The sequence below is a fragment of the Myodes glareolus genome, chromosome 21 (genome assembly GCF_982192425.1).
Source record: "Myodes glareolus chromosome 21, mMyoGla1.1, whole genome shotgun sequence".
Taxonomy (NCBI): domain Eukaryota; kingdom Metazoa; phylum Chordata; class Mammalia; order Rodentia; family Cricetidae; genus Myodes; species Myodes glareolus.
Window position 1 is genome coordinate 14,233,632 of NC_142046.1, and position 25,225 is coordinate 14,258,856.

General features: G+C 49.8%; 1 protein-coding gene across 2 annotated transcripts in view; it reads right to left on the reverse strand.

Moving 5' to 3' along the window:
* The window catches only part of Hmcn2 (hemicentin 2), a 156,143-nt gene that overhangs the window by 130,224 nt on the left and 694 nt on the right, over window positions 1-25,225 (reverse strand). For both annotated transcript variants that reach the window (XM_087899778.1, XM_087899779.1), the window contains exons 2-4: window positions 6,196-6,266; window positions 4,650-4,808; window positions 3,856-3,978 (exon numbers count right to left, since the gene is read on the reverse strand). In XM_087899778.1, coding sequence (XP_087755904.1) covers window positions 3,856-3,978; window positions 4,650-4,808; window positions 6,196-6,266 — 353 coding nt within the window. The remainder of the gene's footprint in view (window positions 1-3,855; window positions 3,979-4,649; window positions 4,809-6,195; window positions 6,267-25,225) is intronic.

Below are 25,225 nucleotides of genomic sequence, written 5' to 3' on the forward strand. Positions count from 1 at the left end.
TGCATCAGCTACTATTCTGCTAGGGCTACTGCAAGCTGCTCTAGAATGTTCTGGTGGAGAGAAGATGCCCAGCAATTCAGGTTACTAAGCCACAAAGAGGCCTGGGACACGGACAACACCCTAATGACCCCAGCATGAAGCAGCTTGTCTAGGGTTGAGGGGGTGTGACTCCCGTGTTCACAGTAAATCCAGACCACCTTGTAGGACCAGACCGAGGATCAAGGCCTTCTGGACCTAGCCATGCTCCCAGGGCTCCTGAGCGGAATCGGGGAGCCTTCTGAGCAGAACGCTTTCATTAAGCAAGCACAGTGTTTATTTGGCGAGTATGATGGCTTCCAGATGTCTATGGGGTGGGGCCTGGGAGTCAGCCATGTGCTGGCCCGAGCTCTGGGTGCTGATGGAGAAGGAAGGAAAGAATCTGGCCTTGTTACACTCTGCCAGATGACTGCTTCTGGGCCCTTCGTGGCTGATAAATCATCCCAGAGGCACTGCCAGGGCGCTTAACAGCCAGGGCAGCTGAAGAAGCTGAGGGGCTAGGAAGAGTAATGGGGCTCACGGCTACAGATGGAGAAACTGAGGTTTCAGCCTGGAGTCACAGAGGGAGCACCCACCCAGTCCCAAGCCTCTGCCTCTTGATAGTTATGCACCCCAAATTCTCTACCCAGCTCTCTACCTTGCTGAGGACACTCTTGAGAGTGGACCCCTATTCTTCAGGGGGCTTCAGTGGAGTAGGGGAAGGAAGAAACCTCCATCCCTGCCCGGAAGCCTGGGGGAGTTCAGCTATGGTCACCTGTGCCCAACACCGTGCCCAGCACTCTCCCTTCACCCTGGTAACCACTCCATCAGCTCTACCGAGTACAAGGGAGGGAGCAGATAGTATCCTACTGCATGGGGCTAAGGACAGGGTTTAAGATCCCCTGAAGGCGACAGAGCTGTGATCTGCTGCAACCCCTGTCTTACCCCAGCAGCCCAGGTCTCAACCTCTCCACTCCCCTGAATGCTGCTGAGAAGGGTTGGGGATGAGCTCATCTCTGGTCCCTCCTGCTCCATCCGTCAGAACCACTTCCTCCCTCCCACTGTTGCAGAAAGCAAGCCACCTCTCATCGTAGGGACTTGCAGAATCTGGGTCGTTTGTCAGGTGTAGTGGCTGCTGCCAAACAGGAGATGTGTCTCAACCCCCAGAAGAGGCTAAGGTGAAGAGCAGGCTGTGGGTGGGGGAAGCTTAGGGCTCTCCTGGGAATTCTAGAGTTATTCCCGGGCAAGACAATGGGGTGCATCCAGCTCTTCTGTCCCTTCATGTTCCCTATCACCCTCCAGCATCAGCATCATCTGTAACTGAATGAGGACTGGGCAAAGCCTGTGATGCACACACAGGATGTCATGGTCCTACCCAAAGCTTGGCTTTAAGAAATGCCCACCTTGGGCTCAGGACAAGGGCTCAGTAGCTAACAGTGCATGATGTGCCTGCTTGAGAACCTGAGTTCAGACTCTGGGAACCACACAGAAGCTGGAGCGTGAGCATGTGCCTGCAACCCAGCTCAGTGTGGAAGGTGCACAGACACACAAGCCCAGTGGCCCTGCTTAGTTTCTGCTTTAGAGAAATATTGTGACCCTGAAAGTCAAGCGAGAGCAACTAGGGAAGGTGCCCAGTGCTGACGCCAGTCTCCAAATGCACACAAATGCACAAATTCACACCTGGACACACAGTCACATACACCAAACACCCTAGGACAAACCCAGTGTCACAGTGCTTGCCCCACTATGGATACACATAGTCACATATACCAAACACCCTAGGACAAACCCAATGTCACAGTGCTTGCCCCCACTATGGATACACATAGTCACATATACCAAACACCCTAGGACAAACCCAGTGTCACAATGCTTGCCCCACTATGGTCATCCACTGTGCCAGGATGATCAGAGTCCTAAGTTGCCTTGCCAGTGGCAGAGGTTCTTCGATTCTGCCCCCATATACTGTGGAATAAACTCCAAAAGGGGGCTCCTTCAGACTGGGAGGCCAAGTTTACAGCCAGAACACGCCAAGTGCCCCCAGGACAGAGATCCTCTTGTTCAGACTGGCTGCATCCTCCTTGACAGTGCATACAGCAGGTGCTTAATAAATGACCACAATGGAGTGTGCAGCATATATCGATCCTGCTGCCTAGAGTGTATGTTGTTTGCTTCATATGCCTCCTCAGAAATCTGAAAGACTTCTCCCAGCCAGCCCCACTGGACGGGCTTCCCTGGGGGGAATAACGAGAGCCTTGGCTGTCCCCGCCACTTTCCCAGGCTTTCTAAGTGTCTGGGAACATCTAGAAAGATCCAGATCCAAGGCATGAGGCTCTCCATGCCCAGGAGCATCCGTGCCATCATGCGAAGCCCAACCCAGCTGTCAGGGGTCCTACCAAGTGAGACCACCACAGCGAAGAGCTTACGGGCTTGCCTAGGGTGCCTGGAGACGGGGTCCTGGCAAGCTGTCCTCAGCAACTCGCCTTGCCTCTGTCTGGGTTGTCTCGGAAGGAAGGAAGTGTCTCCCCTAAAAGCAGGGACGAAGCTGTCCCTCCACTCTGAAGTGCCTCCCGCCCTCACGTGGGGCTCGGTGCCAGGAGAGGCTGACGAGCCAGAAATGAAAGCCTGTTGTGTCACAGAGATGCATAAACGCCATCTGTCAACAGGGAGCCGAGGCACGCTAATCTAAACACGGCCCCAGAGACCAATCCTCTCGGTTCATAAATACACAGCTCACAAAACCCATCCTGGAGGCCACTGGCTGCCTCCGAGACACCTCCTTTCCCAGAGCAGCAGGCACGGGATCCCAAGTGCTCTGTCCCCAGTTACTTCCCAGCAGCACCCGTTACCCCTCTTGAGTGTCTGCCTGAAGTGCCCTGCACGGCCCAGCCCTGAGGGTATGCTATCTAGGAGCATTAAATAATAACCCAAGCGCAAAATGACGATTATGTAGAGCAAGTACAGGGAGTGGGAAGGGACGTGGAAAGAGATTTGACCTTGGCAGGGAGTGGAGGATGGTTTCCTGGGAAGGTGCATCTATCAGGGACTGAGGAGCTGAGAAATGGAAGCTTGAACAAAAGCCCTGGGGCCAGAAGAGCAAGAGAGAGGCTGGCTGGGCTCTGAGGGCTGGGCAAGAGGAAACACAGGCAGAGGTTCTGGGCAGGGGACAACAGGAGGGACATACAACTCGGATTTGGTGCCGTGTCCTGTGTTATGCAGGGTTCATTCCATACAGGCTCAGGAAAGCTGGGTGTCAGTATTGAGCAACACTTCTCGCTCTGCCCTGTGAGACCATGACCATGGCTTGAACTCAGCTAACACTGGAGGATTCGCAACACGGAGCCAAGCTTCTTGGTTCAGTCAGAGAAGGTGGTTAGAGCCTGTGTTGCTAAGAAGGATGGGCACAGTAGAGGGAAGAGGGCTTTGAAGAGGAGATCGCTGTCATTTGGCCAGGGAGCAGGACAGGAACACAGAAACCTGGTGTGCTTTGAGCTTAGTGAATCTGGATGTCGAACCCTAATGGAGTTAAAGCAAATCCCCAGGATCTCAGACCCAATCTGGGACAGTCTGAAACAACCTTACAGTCACACCAGAATCTGTCAAATCCTGGCTCTGCTGTGGGACACCCCAAGTGCTGCTCCAAGTCTCAGGCTTTACATTCAGAGGGCTCCCCCAGAGTGCCTGGGGGTTCAGACACTCAATGCAATGATGCAGAGCCTGGAGGTGGGCACTCAGGACCCTCCAGTGACAACCGCCAGGCAAAGTTCATCACCAAGCAAGACCCAACACCCTCACCCACAGGGGCAGCGGGCCCAGAAGAGACAGTCTGTCACGGCTCACCTCTGCCACCTGCTGCTTGTCCAGCTGGAACACCTGTCCAGAGCTGGTGGACGCGATCTCCTCGTAGGCCAAGTAGCCAGGATGGGTGCGGTCACCACAGTCCCCCGTCAGCACAAAGACCACCTGGAAGACGGGCAAATGAGCCTGGGCTTCCTACTGTACAGGGGGGACGTGGGGATGATGACAGTGTCCTGTGGGTGGGGACCAGGAGCTGACCCAGGACCCAGTGCTCGCACAGCCACTGACACAGCAGGTGTCTCATGAGTGGGATGGAATCTCTGGCAGAAAAGGGACAGGAGTGGACTCCTCTTGGAGTGGCCCCTGGGGGCTACTGTGAGACCCCTGAAGAACTCTAGAATACTATAGAGAGTAGCGATGCCATCCTAAGCCTGGGTGGAGGTTTTCCCCAAGAGCAGACTGACCCTGCTCCCCTCCCCCAGCCATCGGTACAAAAGCAAGAGGCAGAAGCCCCAACCTGTCTTCTGACCCTGACACAAGGACAAGGGGACATGATCTGCAAGAGCGAGGGCCGAGGAGGAGGGTGGGGGAAGCACTGCCCAGACTGATGGGCTATGGAAGGAAGGGGGGGGGTCTGCACCAAGCACGAGCCTCACCAGGAGGTGAGCGCCCACAGGCCCAGGCTGCAACCACACCTTTAGCGAGGCGCGGCTGAGACCCGCAGGGCTGGGCTCTGGAGCTGCAGGAGGGCAGCCTGGCTCTGCTCCCCGCCCTCACACTCCCTCCTCGGGCCTCCTGCATGGCTGCCCATCCCGTCCCTAAAACTGGCCTCTCACCTGTGACTGCTTCAGCTGCAGGAGCTGCAGAAGCTCGTTCTTCTTGTGGTAGTCTTTGGCACGCGCGTCAGAGAAGACATAGATGAAGGACCCAGGGTTGGCAACCTCCACGGCAGCCTTGATGGCACCCACGCTCATCTCTGGGCAGTCACCGCCTCCCTGGAGGATTGAAGTGCGTCAGCAGCTGCCACCCACACAAACGTCTAAAATCGGTGGGAGTCGGGAATCACCTCAGACCGCCTCCGTGGGGCTCACCGGGTCAGGCTGTGGTCTCTGTCCCTCCCAGCACCTGCCCTGTTGTGACTTTAGACGAATGCCACTCTTTCTCCCACAAGGATGAGTGACAGTCCCACCCTCTAGAAGGTATGGGATATGGCGGCAGAGCAGCCAAGGCATGAGCAAGCCTTATACGAGTGAGTGTGTAAATGTGTGATGTTGGTATATGTATTCTTGTGTGTGCACGAGTGTGTGGGGATGTTCACAGACATGGATGCAGTGTGTGTGGAGGCCACAGGTCAATGCCACGCATCCTCTTCTAACCCTCTTCCTTGTGTTCTCAGGCACATCTCTGGCTGAATATGGCGCTCGCTGATTGTGTCCGGCACACTGGCCAACCGGTCCCAGCAATCCTGTCTGTGCTTCCTTCCGCGTGCTGAGGTTACAAGCGTCGGTAATCACACCCAGCTTTTCACATAGATGTGGGGGATCTGAACTCAGATTTTTATGTTCGTATGGCAGGCACTTCACAGAATGAGCTGTCCCCACCCCCACCCCGCACACGAGCATTTTATTAGCACGTGACAAGGAAAGCTGAATGGGGGCAACTGCAGACAGGCTCAGGAAGACCTGTGCCAGCGAAGGTTTCAGGGATAGAGACTGGAGTGGAGCCAGACTGGGTAAGGAGAAAGGACCCCTGTGTCACTTGCCCTGGCATCGGGCCCTCAAGGAGACACACTCTACTCACACCCTCCCTGCCCAGCAGCACCTGGAGCTATTGTGGGGTGAGAACACACGCTGTTTAAAACCCAGTCCGCTGTAGCAGCTAACCCCACAACTCAACTTTCCTAGCTCACTTTCACCCCAGAAGGACAACCTGAGCCCCTAGTGTTCTCGATCCTTCTCCAGGCTCTGGAGGATCCAGTTATCTCTGGAGTCCCTGCTCTCAAGAGGCTGGTGGCCTCAGCGGTCATGAAAAGGACAGATGCTGGACACGGATGTTTTGTGAGGCAAAGACATTCAGGTGGCCAAGGACACATGACCTAGGCTCAGACCTGGCTTAGGGGTCTGAACCGAGCTGTCCCTCAGGCCCCCACACAAACCCTCAATGGAGCAGTCTCTCCCCTTCACTCATTCATAAAACAGCACTACATACCAGAGCTCCATGAGGTTCCATAGGATGAGGAGAGGAGTTCAAGGGGTACAGACTTCCAGAACCAACCTGAGGTCTGGGTTATGAACTGAGGGGGAGGCAAGGCAGGGAAGGAGGAGGACACTCCTTGGCTCTGCCATGGAAGAGGAAGAAGAATAAAGATGACAGGCAGCCCACCTGAACATAGAGCTCCCGCAGCTCTCTCTGGAATACCACTGGGTCTGCTGTGAGGGTCACTGGACCGATATCTGTGGGAAGAAAGAGACACAGGTGGGTTTCACAGAGCACCAAAGGACCAAGGGCAAATCCATTCCCCATTTCAAAAGCGGTACCAAGCCTCCTGTAGGAAATCCCCACTCTGCCATCTCGCCCATTCCTACTCCCGAAAGGAAGAGATGCTGGGAGAAACAAATAGAACAGGAAACAGCTCCTCCATTCTGGAACACACAGCAAGCAGCCAACCCCAGGACAAGCAGTAAGCTTGCTCGATGCTCCCCAGAAAGTCCGTCTCTCTGGGGAAAGCTGCAGATCCACACACTGGCTATGGGAGGGGATGTGGAGCAGGGGAGTGCCCCTCCAAGGCTGATGGAACTTCAGGACAGAACACAAGCTTCTTGGTTGAGTGATATGAGTCTACTAACTAAAGACTAAATTACAGGCAGGCAGCAGATATGATGCGGATAGTACGCAAAATGTAAGACTCACTTCCTGGGGAAGGCAGAGGGTGGTGGTGTGAGGTTCCATCCTTCTGCTCAGGATGGTAAGATGTCTAAAACTAGGGAGTGGTTTCCAGAATTTTCTTGGCTCTTGGTGGGTTGGGAACTGAAGTGTGTAAAGTGAAGCTGTGGATAATGGAGAACCACTGGAACCAGTTCCCAAACTCAGCAACGAAACAGATAAACTACCAGGTAAGAGTGTGGGTGCGTCTCACATGAAGCGAGCATGAAGAAAGAAGCCAGACTCGGGAGTGCGTCAGAACAGAAGCTGCCTGTGTGGTAGAGGAGCCTGGAAAAGGCAGAGGGATTGGGTATGGGGACGGTCGTGGTCTAGACCCTGAGAGGAGTGTGGGTTCTAAGGTGTGTCACCCCTTGAGAGCACGCAGCTGAGATTGATGCATTCTTTATCTGTGGATTTACCCTCAGTGGTCACCCTTGTGCAGGGACATTTTGTTCCCTGAACCACTGCCCAGACCCTGGTTGTTTCTGTGCCAGATAATAGCCTAGGGTATTTAAAATACAGATAGACAGACAGACAGACAGACAGACAGACGATAGATGTGTAGGTAAATAGATGATAGGTAGACAGAAAGATAGGCAGATAATAGAAAGGAAGGAAGAAAGGAAGGTAGATAGGTCGGTAGGTAGATGGATGATAGATAATGAATAGATGCATGGATGCATGGTTGGATAGACAGACGGCAGATGAATGGTGAGATGAATGATGGAAAGATGAATAGAGAAAGAGATGATAGATCGAGGATGGTCACCCTCCCTTCCTTGGTTTGGTTTTTTCCTTTGGTCTACATGGCAAGATTGAATGTCAGTCACCACTCAAGCCTCTTCTTTTGATTTTCTTTTTCTTTGAATATTTTACGTCACTGTTTTTTTTAAAAATAATGTTCTCTTTTTGTCTTTGCTTGTGTGTATGGTATGCATGCATATGTAAGCACGCTCACATGTGTGTGATTATTCATATGTATACATGTATGTGGAGGCCAGAAGCTGGCATCAGGTGGCTTCCTCAATTGCTCTCTGCATTATATCTTGAGGTAGGTTCTCTGTAGAACTCAGAACTCCCCTACTCAGCTCGCCTAGCCAGCTGGCTTCGGGGAACCTCTGTTTCCTGAGTCTTGGGATTGCAGGGGGAGCTGCCACTCGCCTGGCATTTACCTGGGTGCTGGGAACCCAAGCTCCAGCCCTCACACCACATAGCACACACTTTCATCTGGGCCATCTTCTCAGTCCACTTAAAGACACTATTATTTATGTGTACGTACGCCTCTGTGTGTGTGTGTGTGTGTGTGTACTACATGTGCAGGTGTCTGCAGAAGCCAGAAGAGGGTCTCAGATCCCCTAGAGCTGTACAGACAGCTGGGAGCCACCATGTGGTGCTGGGAACCAAGCTTGGTTCCTCAGCAAGAGCATCCCGTGCGCTTAACTACTGTGTTGCTCTGGTCCCCGTTGTTTGTAAGCACTGTACTGGGACAAGACTATGATAACCTGGGCAGCCCTGAGTGGGAGGGTGAGCATCCTGGATCCAACATCAGCTCAGCTTCCTACCACCCAGGTTCTGGGAAAGTCCATCCTGTGAGAGAAGGTTCTGTGGTGATTTGAAAAAAAATGGCCCCCAAATGGAATGGCACTGCTAGAAGGGGTGGCCTTGTGGAATAGGTGTGTTCTTATTGTAGGAAGTGCCAATATGGAGGCGGACTCTGAGGTCTCATATATGCTCAATATACCGTCCACTGAAGACGGTCCACTTCCTGTTGCCTGAAAGATATAGAGTTCTCAGCTACTTCTCCAGAACCATGTCTGCCTGCATGCCACCATGTCCCACCACAATGATAATGGACTGAATCTCCGAACTGTAAGCCACACCCCCCAATTAAATGTTTTCCTTTACAAGAGTTGTCATGGTCATGATGTCTCTTCACAGAAACAGAAACCCTAAGAAAGTCAGTCTCCCTTGGGAGACCAAGTCTCCCCAAAGCAGCTGCCTCTTGTCTGGCCTCCTCCTGCCCCAGAGAGCAAACATCTGGATATGACTAGGAAGAGGCTGAGATCTCAGAGCTCACCCAGGAGCTGCTGGTGGGAGGGGCAGAGAAACATGGCACCCATCACCAGGGAAGGGTGCCTGCGTCTGCACTGGGCAGGCTGGCCACTCCCACACGGTTTCCAGGAGGACACTGAGGACAGGACCAGAGCAGGGTGTCAGGTTGTCACTCTGAAAGTTACCTGTGTGTGTGTGTGGGGGGGGTGGATTACTGAGTCCCTCTTTCTCCCTGACCCTGTCTTGAACAGCTGGCTCTAGACAAAAAAGAATCTCAGTGGTGTCCCTTCCTGACACAGTGGGCCTCGGGTGAGGCTGCTACTGCTGCTTTGTGTTAGCTCATTTTCCTGATGCCGTCACAGAATCCCTGACACGACTTGATTTAAAAGAAGAAAGGTTCTTCCTGCTCACCGCTCTGAAGGGTAGCAGACCTGCTGGGGGCTCCGGGAGTCGCAGACGGCAGAGGTGGGAGTGAGCGCGCTGGGGAGCATGAGGGTGGGTTCATCGCAGGAGAACTCAGCCCAGAAAACAACACTACCAGCCCATTCCTGAGGGTGCAGCCTCATGGCCTAAACCCTCCCTTGGGCTCCACATTACCACATGGAAAATTAAAGTTTCCATAAATCAGCTTTGGGGTGGGACAGGCCATGGCAGTCGTGTTGACAGGCATGAATCGATTGTTGTTAGAGGTGGGATTTTTTTTTTTTTGAGACAAAGTCTCATGTAGCCCAGGCTACCCTTGAACTCTTTATATAGCCACTAAGGACCTTGGACTCCTGACCCTGCTGCTTCCACCTCCTGAGCTGCAGGGATCCAGGTGCACACCATCTCACTCAGCTCTTTCAGGGCTGGGTGGAACCCAGGACCTTGTGAATGCTGGGTAAGCACCCTACACACTGACCCACATCCCGAGCACAATAAAACCTACTGGAGTCCAGGGAGTGACCTGAGCAAGGAGTTATGAGCAGGCATCAGTAGAGACGGGGCTGGAATCTGGGTCATTCTGACCCCAGCTCCAGGCTGTCAAGCAAGCTAGAGGCTACAGATGCTCTGTGTTCACTTGCTGGGCCTCATTGCTCCTGGAGGCGAGGGAGGTTCGTGACTGACGAAGGACATTTGCCAAACAGCTGGGCAGAGGTAGCGTGCAGCTCCTTAAAGCTGGGCACGCTGGCCGTGGGAATGATTAAGCCTGGGACCGTGACTCCCTCAACCACTCTCCTGCCTACGAGTCCCAGAAGCCTGGCCCAGGCTCACCCTCTGCAGCAAACTCAGAACTCTCCGGGGTATATGTACAAGCATGCAGGGCTGGGATAGTCCAGGTGCTTTAGCGGCCTCTTATCTGGCCTGATAAGTCCCAGTGGGAATAGTCAGGCTGTGGCTGGGCCCTTACAGTTCATCTGTAACAATCTCTCATCTACTTGTCAAGGACTCTTTCCAGATCTTTCCTCCCCCATAGTCAAGCAGCATTTGAGTCTGTAGCGAGTTCTCAACACACACACACACACACACACACACACACACACACACACACGCCTCCCCCAGCCTACAGGAACCTCAACAGAACTCCCTACCCTGCCACCATCGTGCCCACCCTCTCCAGGACTCAGTTGTCCCATCTTTAGGAGGCAGGAGCTGGAGAATGTGGCATGCAGGTTGCTGGGATTCCGTTTCCTGAGCCTGAGCCAAGATGACACCTTGTTTGCAGCTACCCGCAATGACAGACACGATGAGACAAGACCCACCAAACTGATGGCGCTACCCAAAGAGCAAAAAAATGGTCCCAGAGCCCCACCCCCACCCCCCAGGAGGTCAGAAGCTCCTCAGAGGCCTCTGCCAGGGCTTCTTTTTTTAGAATACTCAGAGAGAGGGTCTTGGCTCAGTCTGCTGCTGTTCATTCGATGTATGCTGGACCACAGTCCTGCTGGCCTAAGAGCTTCTACTTCTGCTCTTCCCTCTACCCAGGATGCTCTTCCCAGTCCTGCCTGATCCTTCTCCACCCAATGGCACCTCAACTCAGCAATGTCTTTGCAGGACTGACTGCCACCATGACTCACACCAGGAGTTTGTCACTCTGGGCTTTTCTGACTGCACTGAAGACCATGGCAAGCTGGCATCTCCCTGGCCAGAGGTGATTCTTCTAGCCTTACCTATAGAGTAAGGTTGACCCCAGGTGGCTGGCCTGATCCCACACCCCAGGGCCTCTGGGAGCCTCCAGAGCCCCCTTTCCACTGGCGCATACCTCCCAGGTACCCAGCCCCCACCCCTTCTCCCTCTACCCCCTCCCAACTTCTCGCCCCTGAAAAGACTCAGGCCTGGAAAACCCCTTGACAAGGAACTGTCTGGCCCACTCCTGGCCGCGGACGTGACATGAACCAGCCTAGTCCTCAGGATACATTCAGGATTCGCTTTTCCAGTAAGTGACTCTGCATCAGGAAGACAGGAACCGGTCTGAACCGGCCTGACGTAGCTGATGCCTCACAGGTGCCTGGATCTCTAGTCTTCCGGAGAGGGAGCTGGAACTAGACCTGAGGGAGTGAGAACCCTCTGGCTAAGGTAGGGGGAACCTTGGGATAAAGGAATGAAGACCCTCCTGCTGCTATAGGGGTGAGAACCCAAAGCTAGGGGAATGGCCCCTGTGCTAAGCATGGAAAAGACCTCCAGCCTAAGGGAAGGAAACCCCAAGGCAGGGGCGGGGGGACTCCTGGGTTAAGGTGTAAAACCTTTGTGTTAAAGGAGGGAAGATGGCAGACTGAGGGCCTGAAGCCCTCACAAAATTAAGGTGAAAGGAGGTGGTAAAGATCCCCCACTTACACAAATATACCCCATAGCTCCCATGCATGCTAAAAAAAAAAAAGTCTGCCCCAACCATGAGTAGCTCTGAAGACTGCAACATGAGTTCAGTGCAGCTATCCCAAACCTCTTCACCCAGGATGGCAGCATCCCCAGAGACCCCAGGCAGGGGAGACTCTGGAAGGCTCTAAATTAGCCAACAATCAGACATATGCAAATTAGCACAACACCGCATGTCATCTACCAACTTAGCCCAAAGTCCTTATAGCTGGCCAGGATGTGACAAACACAGTGTCCGGGTGTGTCCTGGGCAGAGCAGAATTAGGGGAAGATTTTCCGTACTGATCAAAATGCAAAAGGCAGGGGCCACCTCCACAGAGCAGTTTTACTTCCAGGAATGCATCCTGCAGACACATCCCAGTACGTGTGGGTCTACAGCAGAGGGACAGAAAGAAGCCAGCTTTGTATAGTAGGGGATGTGCAAAAAATTAAGATAATTTGGTAAGTTAAGATAATATCTCCTGAGGTGTCTTCTATAGCTATGAAAACCAATGTAGAAAAAGTAAATGTCCCGACACGGAATGGTGGACATACTAGAGCGTGCACTGGGCAGGGTAAAACACTCACTGACTATAAGTTTAAAAGTTAGGATTTTAGGGACTGGAGAGATGGCTCAGTAGTTAAGAACCCTTGTTGCTTTTACAGAAGACCTGGGTTCTGGTCCTAGCACCCATGTGGAGGCTCACAACCACAGAGAACTCGGGTTCTGGGGCTTCTGACACCCTCTTCTGGCCTCTGTGGTCACTGCATGTATGTGTTGCACATATAGATAAAACAGATATGCACATACATAAAAGTGAATGTGTGTGTGTGTGTGTGTATAAAGTGAGAACTTTGAAAAAATAAGATTGTATATGTATATGAAAGCAGCTGAGATGATTCAATGGGCAAAGTCATCAAGTTTGATGACCTGAATTTAGTTCCCAGGACCCACATGGTAAAGGGGGAAATGAACTCCCAAAATTTTTCCTCTGACTCCCACGTTCATGCAATTACACACACAAATAAATGTTTAAAAGGGGGTATTTGCATGTAAGTTGGCCATATATGTGTTACATACATCTGCACACATATGAGCACACAAACACATACACACATGTACATTCATGAACATGCACAAATGCATACACACACACACAAACAGAGCCTGGAAAGACATAAGAATATTAAAGTTTGCATTTCAGGACTGGAGAGATAGCTGAGCAGTTAAGAGCACTGACTGCTCTTCTAGAGGTCCTGAGTTCAATTCCTAGCAACCATGTGGCAGCTCACAACTGTCTGTAACTCCACTTCCAAGGGATCTGACCCCCTCGCACAAGCATACACCTAGGCAAAACATCAATGCACATAAAATAAAAAATAAATAAATTATTAAAAAATAAAGTCTGCAATTCTTGAACATTGTATGATTAGACTGTTTTATAAACGTGTCTTCATCTTGCTTCCTCGAGTTTGGATTTCGTGCTGCAGTGGCGCCCAGGGCCTGTGCTCTACCACTGCACTCCAGTCCCGGTTTGTCAGTGTTGAAGGAAACAGATTGTTAGCTGGAAAAGCCAGACCCTGAGCCAAAGCTTGACAAAGAGCAGAAAGGAAGAACTTCCTGGATGGTTTGAAGAGATTAACCCAAATGCACAACTCCTGCACATGTACTCAGCGAGAAGCCAGCTTAGCATTAAAGACAATAGTCGCCATGACCACGGGACTAAAGCAAGGCATGTGGGAACCAGTCACAAGGAAGGGACTGCACGGGTCAACAGAAAACAGACCTGGCAACGCCACAACAGAAGCTGGAAACTGACCTGCTAAAATCCGTACCCATTTCCAAACCCCACAGAGGATTTTTGTTTTGTGTGGGTGTTTTATTTTGTGTTAAGACAGGGTCTCGTGTACCCAGACTGGCCTCAAACTCCCAAATAGTGGAAGAGGACCTTGAATCTCTGATCCTCCTGCCTCCTCCAGCTCCCAAGGATTGGGATTACAGAGCTGGATCACCACTCCCAGCCTTTTGTGGTGCTAAGGACCAAGTCCAAGTCTTTGTGCAAGTTAGGCAAGCACTCTCCCAACTGAGCGGCAGTCTCAACTCATTGGATTCTTTTTCTTTCTGTTTGTTTTGCCTTCTTATTTATTTAGGTTTTTCTTCTGGTTAAGTTTTTGTGCTTTTTGGTTTGGGGTGTTAGAAATAAAACTGTCCTTAACCTAATGATTTAAAAATAAACAAACAAAACAGCAACAACAGCCACAACAAAACAAAACCTAAAACAGACCTTCACATCAAGAGTCAGCATCCTAGGGCACAGGTTATAGCTCAGTGTTTGAGTATGTATTTAGCACGCAAAGCCCCGGATTTGATCCCCAGCACCAAGAAACAACCAACCAACTGCCAGAAGAATCGACCTGTAAATGACAAAACCAGAAACAAGACGAGATGCCTTCGGTCACCACAATTCTTTGACATGATTCTGCACAGCCAGGCTTCCAAGGCAGACTGTGCAGCCTGCACATGCTGGGCATCAACTCAGGAAGCTGGGGACACCACCAAAGGCTAGAACCTGTATACGCTGGCATCAGCCCAGGAAGCTGGGGACACCACCAAAGAAAGCTTAATTTAAAGAAAACTCTTGAGGCCTAGGGAGCAGGCTCAGTAGGGAAGGGCTGGCTGCACAAGAGAAGACCTGAGCTCAGATGTCAGAGCACACATAAACACCAGCTGCACTGGTGTGTGTCCAGAACCACGGCACGGGGGAAGTGAAGACAGGAGGGCCACTGGGACTCTCTGGCCAGCCAGCCTAGCCTAATTGGGAGCTCCAGGTCTGGGGAGAGACTTTGTCCCCAAAAACAAGATGGAGGGAGACCAAAAAACATACTCGACATCAGCCTCTGGCGTACACACAGGCACAAACACACACACACACAGAGACACACACATGTGCACACATATGCACACACTTGTGCACGCACACACATGCACACACACTTGTGGGCACACACACATGCAGAAACATGCACGAATACATGCAGGCACATGCATGCATATACATACATGCCTTCAGTAAAAAAATGTTTAAAAGGCAATAATTATATGAAAACAAATTGTTCCCCAACATTCCAGAAATACAACCTTCCAAAATGAAATATGATGAATAAAAACATCCTGGCCAAAATGGTAACACACAGGAAAGGATGCAGGTAGAGATAATCTTAACTGAACTGGAGGAATTGATAGGAAAAACCCAGAGCCTGGCTAATGGAAGTGTGTCACCAGGAGGACGAGCAGGACTTTGGGGATGGGTGGATTCCTTTAGATGATAATTATAGCCAGATTCAAGATTTAATGAAATTTTGAGCAAAATCACAGTCAAATTTTAGAAGATTTTAATTTTAAGTTAATTTAGTTAATTTATTTAATTTTGTGGCAGGATCTCACTATGTACACTTGACTGTCCTGGAATTCACTATGTAGACCAGGCAGACCTCAGACTCACAGATATTCACCATCTGCTTCTACAGCCTGCATCGCCACATTTGACTTGTATTTGTGTGTGTGTGAGCGTGTGTGTGTGCGCATGTGAGAGTGTGTGTGTGCGTGTGTGTGCGTGTGTGTGTGTGTGCATGTGGCATACGCATGTGTAGTGGGAGCTCAAATATATGGTTGTGTGCACCTGAGTGTAGATGGCCAAGAGTCCTGAAAAGAGCATTAGGTACCCTAGAACTGAACTTACAGGCAGTTGTCAGCTACCCAGAGTAGATGCTGGAACCAAACTAGGGCTCTCTGTAAGAGTAGCTGATGTTCTTAACTGCTGAGCCATCTCTCCAGCCCACAGCTGAATTTTTTTAAAGAAGTTAACAGAGATTTTCTGTTACCTAATATTTCATCTGAAAGAATAAATACTTCAGAATAGTTTGAAAATTATGACTATGAAGGGATGGGATGTTGCTAAGCAACGGAATATGTGCTTAGAATGCACAAGGAATCGACACGATTGTGCGCCCTGCAGTGCAGCACTTGAAAGGTGGAGGCAGAGGACTCAGGAGTTCAAGACCATCCCGGGACACAGGGAGCCTGGGCTACATGAAACCCTTGTCTCAAACAATCAGAAGCAAGAGCCTGGTCCTGGGTTCCATCTCTAGCACCATAAAACAAAGATATGAAATGAAGTTTAAAAACAGAAGAAATTGATTTAAGTCACTTTAGAAAAGGGGTCTAGAGGACAAAGGAGAGCAAGCCAGGCTTCAGTTAACAAGGCCTTTCCCACGGGGTTAGGAGTTAATGATTCTGAACCCGTGCCTGTCCGTGCTGGAAGGGAGTAATGAAGTAAGTGGACAGTGGACAGATGCAGGAAGCCAGGTTTGTCAGCGTTGGAACAGGAGGTTAGAGATAAGCCACATGTGCTCAGCCTGGCTCTACGCAGGAAGAGGCTGCCACGATGCATGTGGTAGTGATTTAGTGCTGGAGACATCAGTGTGAAGGCATGCTCTGCTTGGAGGCACACGGCTGTGTGCTGGGCACCCTTCCTGTTGCGATGAGACTCATAGCAGAAGCAAGGGGGCAGGGATGCATTGGGACCCATGGTCGAGAGGCTGTGGTTGATAACGCTGGGAAGAAATGGTAAAGTTTATGGTGCGGGGAGCCTCCTGTCTACAGGTCAGGAAGTAGCAGGCAAAGAACACTCATGTTCCACCAACTTCGGCTGGCTTCCTACTCGTCCCCATTTTTAGCCAGTTGGGACCCAGCCTCTGCTGAAAGGGTCTGATGGCTACAGTTAGGGTGGCTCTTCCCCCCCCCCCCGCTCTATCCTCCCTAGAATCCCCCTCATAAGTATAACCAAGAGTGTGCCTCATTAATACCTGAGGTGTCTCTTCATCCAGTCAAACTGACGGTCAAAATTAACTATCACAATATGGCTGTATCTAGACACAGTGGCCACAGGATGGCTCAGGGGCAGAGGCTGCTTGCTGTTAAGGTTTAGAACCTGAGTTGGACCCACGGGACCCACATGGTAGAACTGACTTCTGCCAGCCGTCCTCTGACCTCCACGTGCATGCATCACACACACCTGTTGACAACCCCCCAATCATTTGGAAAGGCAATAAAACATTTTAAATTAGAAATGCTGAGAGAAGCACATGCAAGCTCTGTGCATGCTCAGATCTCCCTGCTCTGTCATGGAGGGGTTCAGAAACAGTGACCTCTAAGCCGCCACAACATTTAGCACCAGAGCATGACTGTCGACACCATCCCCCAACAAGAACAACCAGGAATCCTCAGGGGAACAGCGAGTTCGATAGAATGTGTGCCTGCCGGCAGCATCTTTTAATACCAAGGAGCGTTCGAAAGTTAACGGTGTCGGGCTTGGGGCTGTGGCTCAGTTAGTGGAACTCTTGCCCAGCATGCACTGGGTCCTGGGTTCTATCCCCAGAGTGGCATAAGGGGATGTGGTGCACACCTGTAATCCCAGCACACCTGTAATCAGGGAGGGGAGGCAGAAGAATCAGATGTCCAAGGTCACTCTCAGCTATATAGCAAGTTCAAGACCAGTCTGAACTATATGACACTTTGTATCCAAGTTATAAATGCATCAGTAAATAAGAACAATGTTTAAAGAACTCTTATGTGCTGCCCAGGGAATATGGCTAGGAACACAGAAGCCAAGCACATAAGCCTCCACTGAAGCCTGAAGGGTCTGAGCCAGGAAATAAACAATGCAGTCTTGGAGTAGAACAAAGTTCAAAAAAAAACAACAACAACAACAAAAAGAAAAACCCTGGGCTTCCATGCCAAACGACATGTATTACATCATCATAAATAAGCAAATAAGGGGCTGGAGATATGGCTCAGTGGTTAAGAATTGGTTGGTCTTCCAGAGAACCCCGGTTCAATTCCCAGCATCCACATATCATCTCACAACTGTCTGCAACTCAAGTTCCAGTGGATCTGACTCGCTCACACATGCAGGTCGTACATACGTGCATACCAGGACATACATGCAGGCCAAACATCAACACATATAAAATTAAATCATAAAGAATATTAAATGAATAAATAAATGAGAAAGAAAAGACGAGTTACACCTTCCAAAGAGACAGCAGGGAAAGAGAGCAATGATCCCCTTCACACTGGAAGACACTGGCCAGCATCTGATCAGGCATGGGCAGGGTTTGCGTGCCTCTTGTTGGAAGTGCACACACCTTATGGTAGCCTCGGCATTGGATCTCTTTGCTCTTCTCTGCCCCAAACCAATATCTAGCTAGCAAAGTACGGCTGGCGAGATGACTCAGTGGGTGAAGTGCCTGCTGCCTTAGCATGAAGACAGGTATGGCAGTGCGCACCTGTTACTCCAGTCCTGAGACAGGAGGATTCCAGGGTCTAACTGGCCAGCCAGTCTAGCTAGAACAGTGAACTCCAGGTTCAGGAAGAAGTAGGAAGTAGTTCCTCAAAAGGTAAGGCGAAGGGAGCAACAGAAGCAGCTCCCGACCTTGGACCTCCATATCACATGCATGGATAGCATGTACACCACCACACATGCACACCATACAATCACACACAGATAACCCACACACGTGCATGTACACCACACATGTATACCACACATACACACACATGGACACCATACACACATGCTTGTACACCACATATGTACACCGCAAGTATATACCATACATGCACATGCATGTATACCACATGTGCACACACATATACTATGTATGCACATGTAATATATACATATACAATATTATGTGTATGATATAATTATATATATTATAAAATATATTCTGCTCTATCATCACACTAATTCTCAAATCCAAAACTGTTATGAAGAAAACACTTGACTAAAAGTTTTATAGGAAAACATAAGAGGCTGGAGAGATGGTTCAGGAGTTAAGAGCACTGGCTGATCTTCCAAAGGACCCAGGTTCAATTCCCAGCAACCACATGGCAGCTCACGACTATCTGTAACTCCAGTTCCCTCATACAGATAAACATGCAGGCAAGACACCAATGCATACAAAATAAAAATAGATAAAAAGAAGAAGGAAACATAAAACCAGGTATGAGAGCACACATGTGTGACTCCGCAGAGGACAGTGGCAAATGCCTATAGTCTCAGCACTTGGGGGGTGGAGGCAGGAGGGCCAACAGTTCAAGGCCAAGTTCTAGGCCAGCCTGGGCTAGGTAGCAAGTTGCAGGCCAGTTTGGGCTACATAAGACCCATCTCCAAAAGCAAAAGCAAAACAAAAACAAAGCAAAAAGACAGGCATAATGGTGCATGCCTTTAACTCCAGCACTCTGGTGGCAGAGGCAAGTCCATCACTGTGAGTTTCAGGGTAGCCGGAGCTACATAGTGAGACTGTCTCAGAAGACAAAGAAACAAAGTCATCACCATAGTAACAGGGAGCAGGGGTCCCTCTCTTCTCATGTGTTATTAAGACTAATAATTAAAAAGTGTGTTCTTGGCACAAGAATCACAGTGAAGCAGAAAAAGGGGAAAACCCAGACATATTCCTCCTGTTAGGTAATCTGGGAACAAAGCAAGCACCAAGTGATGAAAAAGAAAGGCTATGGGCGGGAGGTGGCTCGATCAGTAAAGTACCTGCCTCCCAAGCATGAGGACCTGAGTTCAGATCCCCAGCACTCATGCAAAAGCTGGACTCAGGGGTAAATGGGGAGGCAGAGGCAGGCAGATGCCAGGAGCTTGCTTCTAGTCAGTCAGGCCAGCAGGCAGAATTAATGATCTCCAATTCAGTCTCTCAAATAAGGCGACATTGACCTCTGTCCTCTATGTACATACACGTATACGTGAAAACGCACGCGAGGAAATGTACACGTACATATGCTCATGGGTACACACGCACAGAGCAAGGATAAGTTTATAAAATAAACCTCAATAAGTATTTATTTGTTAATAATTGTAAATGTTATAGTATTTAATTATAATATAAAATTATAGTAAGGTTTTCTGTTTGTTTTTTGAGACAGGGTTTCTCTATATAACAGCCCTGGCTGTCCTTGAACTCAGTCTGTAAACCAGGCTGGCCTTGAACTCACAGAGCTCCACCTGCCTCTGCCTCCTGAGTGCTGGGATTAAAGGCGTGCTTGGCTATATATTAGATTTTTTACACTGTAGGCCAATTTATTTTTAATTACAGGTTAAAGGATTTAATGCCAAGAAAATTAAAACAATTGAATCTACATCTAACTAAGTTTATGGTGGAAAAACAAAAAACACATTTGTAAGCTGTCAGTGGAAAAAGAAAAACACGAAGAAGGAAAACTCAGCAGAGTTCTCTATACAAATATCGAAGACCTTCAAACCCCAGCAATCACAAAGAATATAAAAAGGTAACTGACCAGGAAATACACTGACCACTGGGGAGGGGCAGCTCGGTGGAAGCGGACTTTCTGGCATGGGTCCCATCCACCGCCCCACCAGGGCTTGAGTCATTGGTACCACCAACAAAGTGTCCTCAAGTGAATTAGGAGGAAAGCCATTTGCTCCTCCCATGCCCAAAAAGAACCAACAACGAAATGGTAATGCACAGAAGAGAACCACAGAGGGAGGAAGGGAAGGAGGGAGAGATGCAGGGAGGGAGGGAAGGAGGGAGGGAGGCAGCGGTGATGCTGATGAACACTTTAAACTGTCCTGAACCTTAAGAGCTATACCAACAAAAAACCTAGCCTCTTCCCTTAACTCCCAGGCTGGGGGCGGCAGTGCTCAGGATGGCCCCTCAAATGTCCAGAACATTCTACAGACTTGAAGAGTCACCACCCACCACCAATGTACAAAGTGGCCTAGAAATTTCATCGCCGCAAAATCAGTTAAAGCCACAGACAGTGTCACCCTGGGAGTGGGGGATTTGTAGCTTTTAGTGGAGGGAAGCGCAAAGCTGTCTACACTTCCAGTCAGATGCGGCAGAAAATCTGTCACTGTTCTACTCTAGAAATTGTTCAGATTGGCTTATATATTTGTTCACTTGAACTAGGGCTGCCTCTGCCTCTGCCTCCTCTGCCTCCTCTGCTTCTGCCTCCTCTGCCTCTGCCTCTGCCTCTGCCTCTGCCTCTGCCTCTGCCTCTGCCTCTGCCTCTGCCTCTGCCTCTGCCTTCCAGGTCCTAGGGCCTACAGGCATTTGAGACCGCACCCAGTTATGATTTCTAAAACTTTTTTTTATATTTTTGAATTTTTTTTAGTCATTTCAGTCTATGTGTGCAAGTGTTTGACTACATGTAAGTCTGTGCACACACACTGACTGGGTGTGTCTGACACTTGAGGAGAGCATGTCAGAACCTCTGGAATTGGAGTCACAGATTCCAGTTGTGAGTCCCCCACATGCGTGCTAAGAATAAACCTAGCTCTTCAGGAAGAGCTGCTGGTGCTCTTAACCACGGAGCCGTCGCTCCAGTCCCTTATGCATTTATTTATTGGGTAGACACAGGCATGGAGGGCAGAGGGCAGCTTTTGGGAGCCAGTTCTCTCCTTCCACCATGCAGGTTCGGTGGATCAAACTTAACTCATCAAGCTTGACAGCAAGCACCTTTACCCACTGAGCCATCTCGCTAGTCCTGGTTTTTTGCAATGGAAGACACACTAAAAATGATTTCCAAAGCCTAAGTCCTTCTTTGTTTCCAAAGCCTTGCATCCCGAGAAACACCAGCACCAGCGAGGCCTTGCACACCCCTTCCACATTCCCTCCAGTGGTTCCCTTTAATAAAACACTCCCAGGACACAGACCTGGGGGGCAGATTAGAAACCCCCCATGAGTCTCAAGTTCATCCTCTACTGAAGGGCATTCCATTTGCTGATTCAGCAGTCACAGCCAGACCCCAGCTGCAATGCCTGCTCAGGACACAGCACTCCAAGCCCATACAAGGAAATTCAAGGCCTCCCAGTCCTTGGCAGCTACAGACAGCAGATAGCAGGCAACAGGATTGGCTACATCCATCTCCACCCCGCCCCATTTCCACAGGAGAACTGCAGAACTCACACACACACACCTGTCCCCACATGTCACGCTGTCCTCCAGCCCTCACCCAGCCAGCCATTCACCCCAGGAAATCATTTGTTCCAAGTGTGTCCTTAGCAAGCACATCCAGTGTTCCTTCCTGTAATGCTACTTCTTGGTCTTTCGGTGCCCGCCCCCCCCCTCAAAGTCCTCTCCTGTGACACTGAGTGATGGCCAGGCCCTATACCTAAGTGACTCTCCCTCCACCTTTCATTTTGAGATAGCATCTTGAAGTTGGGCTTGAATTTTCAATCCTCCTGCCTCAGCCACCATGTCCAGCTAAACATGTCATGTTCTGCACCCCCAAACTCTCCCCAGGAGATTGCTGACTCCTTGGCATGAATCCTAGCCCCCTCCCACTTTGGGCCTTATAGATCTCTGAAATCTTCCCTGAATGGAGCCTGGGGCTAGCTTTAGGGGAGGTTGGTTTGGGGGAGCCTGAGAGGGGCCAGTGAGGTGATGGGTCAACAGCTAAAGGTGCTTGTATCAACCTTAAGGACCACATAGAGGAAAAGAATGCTGATTCTAGACAGTTGTCCTCTGACCTCCATATGTGTGCTGTGGCACATCCACACACATGTATACAAGTAACAAATAAATAAATACCTCTAATTTAATTGTTTTTAAAGTGAGGTAGCTACCAGAGTGCCCAGATGAGGGCACATGCTTGGCAGATTCTAGCAGAGATGAGGCTCTTTTCTTCACCTCCTGAGGTCATGTCCTCCCCAAAATTCTTTCCATGTTGTAAAATTGAGCATAAAAGTGTTAGAATAAATGTTTGTGCATTCTAGTGCACGGTGGAAACCCGAACTCCAGAGAAACACAAGGCTGAATGAAGGAACGTGAATTGCAGTAGCACATCTGAGTAGGGGTCCAGCTTTCTTTCCAACTACGCTCTTGCCTCCCCCAGTGTTTGCAGAGACCCACGCCCTCTGCTCCAGAAATGGAGCAGTAAAGGCAAAGCTTCCAGGGTTTTAAACAAATAAAAAGTCCATATGTCCTTTCAAAATCAGCTAGAAGTCTCTAGAGCATCCAGGTCCTCCCTAGAGCATCTAGGTCCTCTCTACAGCATCCCCAGTCCTCTCTAGAGCATCTAGGTCCTCTCTAGAGCATCCAGGTCCTCTCTAGAACATCCAGGTCCTCTCTAGAGCATCCAGGTTCTCTCTACAGCATCCCCAGTCCTCTCTAGAGCATCTAGGTCCTCTCTACAGCATCCCCAGTCCTCTCTAGAACATCCAGGTCCTCTCTACAGCATCCAGGTCCTCTCTACAGCATCCCCAGTCCTCTCTAGAACATCCAGGTCCTCTCTAGAGCATCTAGGTCCTCTCTACAGCATCCCCAGTCCTCTCTAGAGCATCTAGGTCCTCTCTACAGCATCCCCAGTCCTCTCTAGAACATCCAGGTCCTCTCTAGAGCATCCAGGTCCTCTCTACAGCATCCCCAGTCCTCTCTAGAGTATTCTCTGTCCCTTCAAAGCTGGGGGAACAAGAAAAACAGGGCTGTGGAACTTTGTATCTATGTTTGCTTTTAATGATGACTACTGTTCTTTTTTTAAGCAAGTTGCATTGCAAGTTTTCATTTCCTGACAGCTGGAGGACCATTTTCAACTGGAAAAATTTCTATGCATCTGTAGCAAAGTTCATTTTAATGAGAAGTTGGATCTGCATTTTGCTACTGATTTTTAAAAAAATGAACATCATTTAAAATTTAATGGATTTAGAATAAAGTACAGAGGTCTGACAAGATGGCTTGGTGGGTAAAGGTACTTGCCACCAAGCCGGTCAACCTACGTTCCAGTTCTAGAACCCACCGGCTCTTCTGCAAGTTGTCCTCTGAACTCCACCTGCATGCCATGGTATGCACATATGCACACACAAATAAATATTTTAAAATTAGAAATAAAGAAATAAGGAAGCACAGAGGACAAACATGGCAAGAAAGGAAGAAGGAGAGAGAAGGGACAAAGAATGGAAGGAAAGGGGGGGAAGGGCTGAGCCTCAAAAGTTGGTAGGCCACATACCACTCAGTACCCAGAGGGCATCTGAAGTTAGTGACCAGGAAGAGGCAGCAAGCATGGCCTTCAGAAGCCCCATTCTGGGCTCAAGGCACTGTCTCAAAAAACTGCTACCCCATCCTGCAATGGGAGCCAAGTGTTTTAGGGGCCAACACAGTAGTGGCATCATATATCCAGTAGGTGGCTTCAGGAAACTCCACTGGTGCCCGTCTCAGTCACTCCACCTAGAAGGTAAGTAGGAGGACTGGATCGTATCTACACCCGCCCCCAGTATAAAAATGCCGTTGGGAGTCCAAGACTATACAGAAAGTAGGGGAGAGAGAGTTGGGGAGATAGAGACTGACTTATGTTCTCACAGCATCCAGCTTATGGAGGTGGGGAGCCCCGTGGACTCATAGAGCAGAGGTGGAAATCTTCAGACACCAGAGCCTGAAGATTGGGAGAGTCAAACCCCTTGAAGATTATGTGACTGGCAAGTGTGCCCCTGAGAGGCTTGGTACATCGCCATCGGCTTGGTGAGCCTCCTCAAACACTCGGTCAGCACTGCCTGGAGTCTGCCTTTAAAGCTAGCCTGAATGGACACGTGGACAGACAGGGCAGCCGACTTTAAAGAGAACAATGACTCTCAGGAGCAAGGGAGTGTAGGGCAGAGCTCAACCCCCTGCTTCTCTTCAACTTCAGTGCAAGTCTGAAATTTCTTCATTAAAAAAAGAGAGAGAGAAAGTTGGGGTTAGAGAGATGGCTCAGCAGTTATGAACATCAGCTTCTTTTCTAAAGGACCTGGGTTCAATTCTTAGCACCCACATGTCAGCTCACAACTGCCTGTACCTCCAGTTCCAGTGGATCTGACTCCCTCACACAGACATAAATGCAGGCCAAATATTAACACACATAAAAATTAAAATGAATAAATAAATGTTACTTTTTAAAAATGTTGAGAGAAGTAGTCAGGGCTGGGGATGTGCAGGACATTGTCTCCCCTGAGTGCAAGGGACACATGATGAGACCTTCCAGGGAGCATTTTCAGCCCTCGGCTGAAAAGTAGGGCCTGAAGAATCAAGGAGACCTGCTTGGCTGGGGATTTCTCTCTGCTGAGGTGGTCAAGCAACGGGGAAAGGCAACAGGCTGAGTTATTGCTAGCACGGTGGGTTCCACAAAGGGCTGCATTTCTCCCCCAAAGGATGACCTTTGGGGTATCCCAGCCTCCCATGCACAAGCTGGGAGATGAGTCTAAGAAAAACCTGGTCTTACTGAAAGTAACTCAGTCAGCAGACTTTCCCAGTGCTTGGGCAGTGTGTGGAGCCCCAGGTTCCTCCCCAACACCAGACAAAGGGTTATGTTGTTGCCGATCTGTGATATCAGCAGTCTAGAAACTGCGGCAGGAGGATCAGAAGTTCAGGGCAATCCTACACTAACATAGTGAATTTGAGACCAGCCTGGGCTACATGAGCTCCTGTGTCAAAAAGTGAAAAGAAATAAGGAGGGGAAAGAAGGAATGAGGAGAGAGAGAAGGAAGGGAGGGAGGGAGGGAAAAGAAGATGAAGGAAGGAAGGAAGGAAGGGAGGAAGGGAAGGAAAA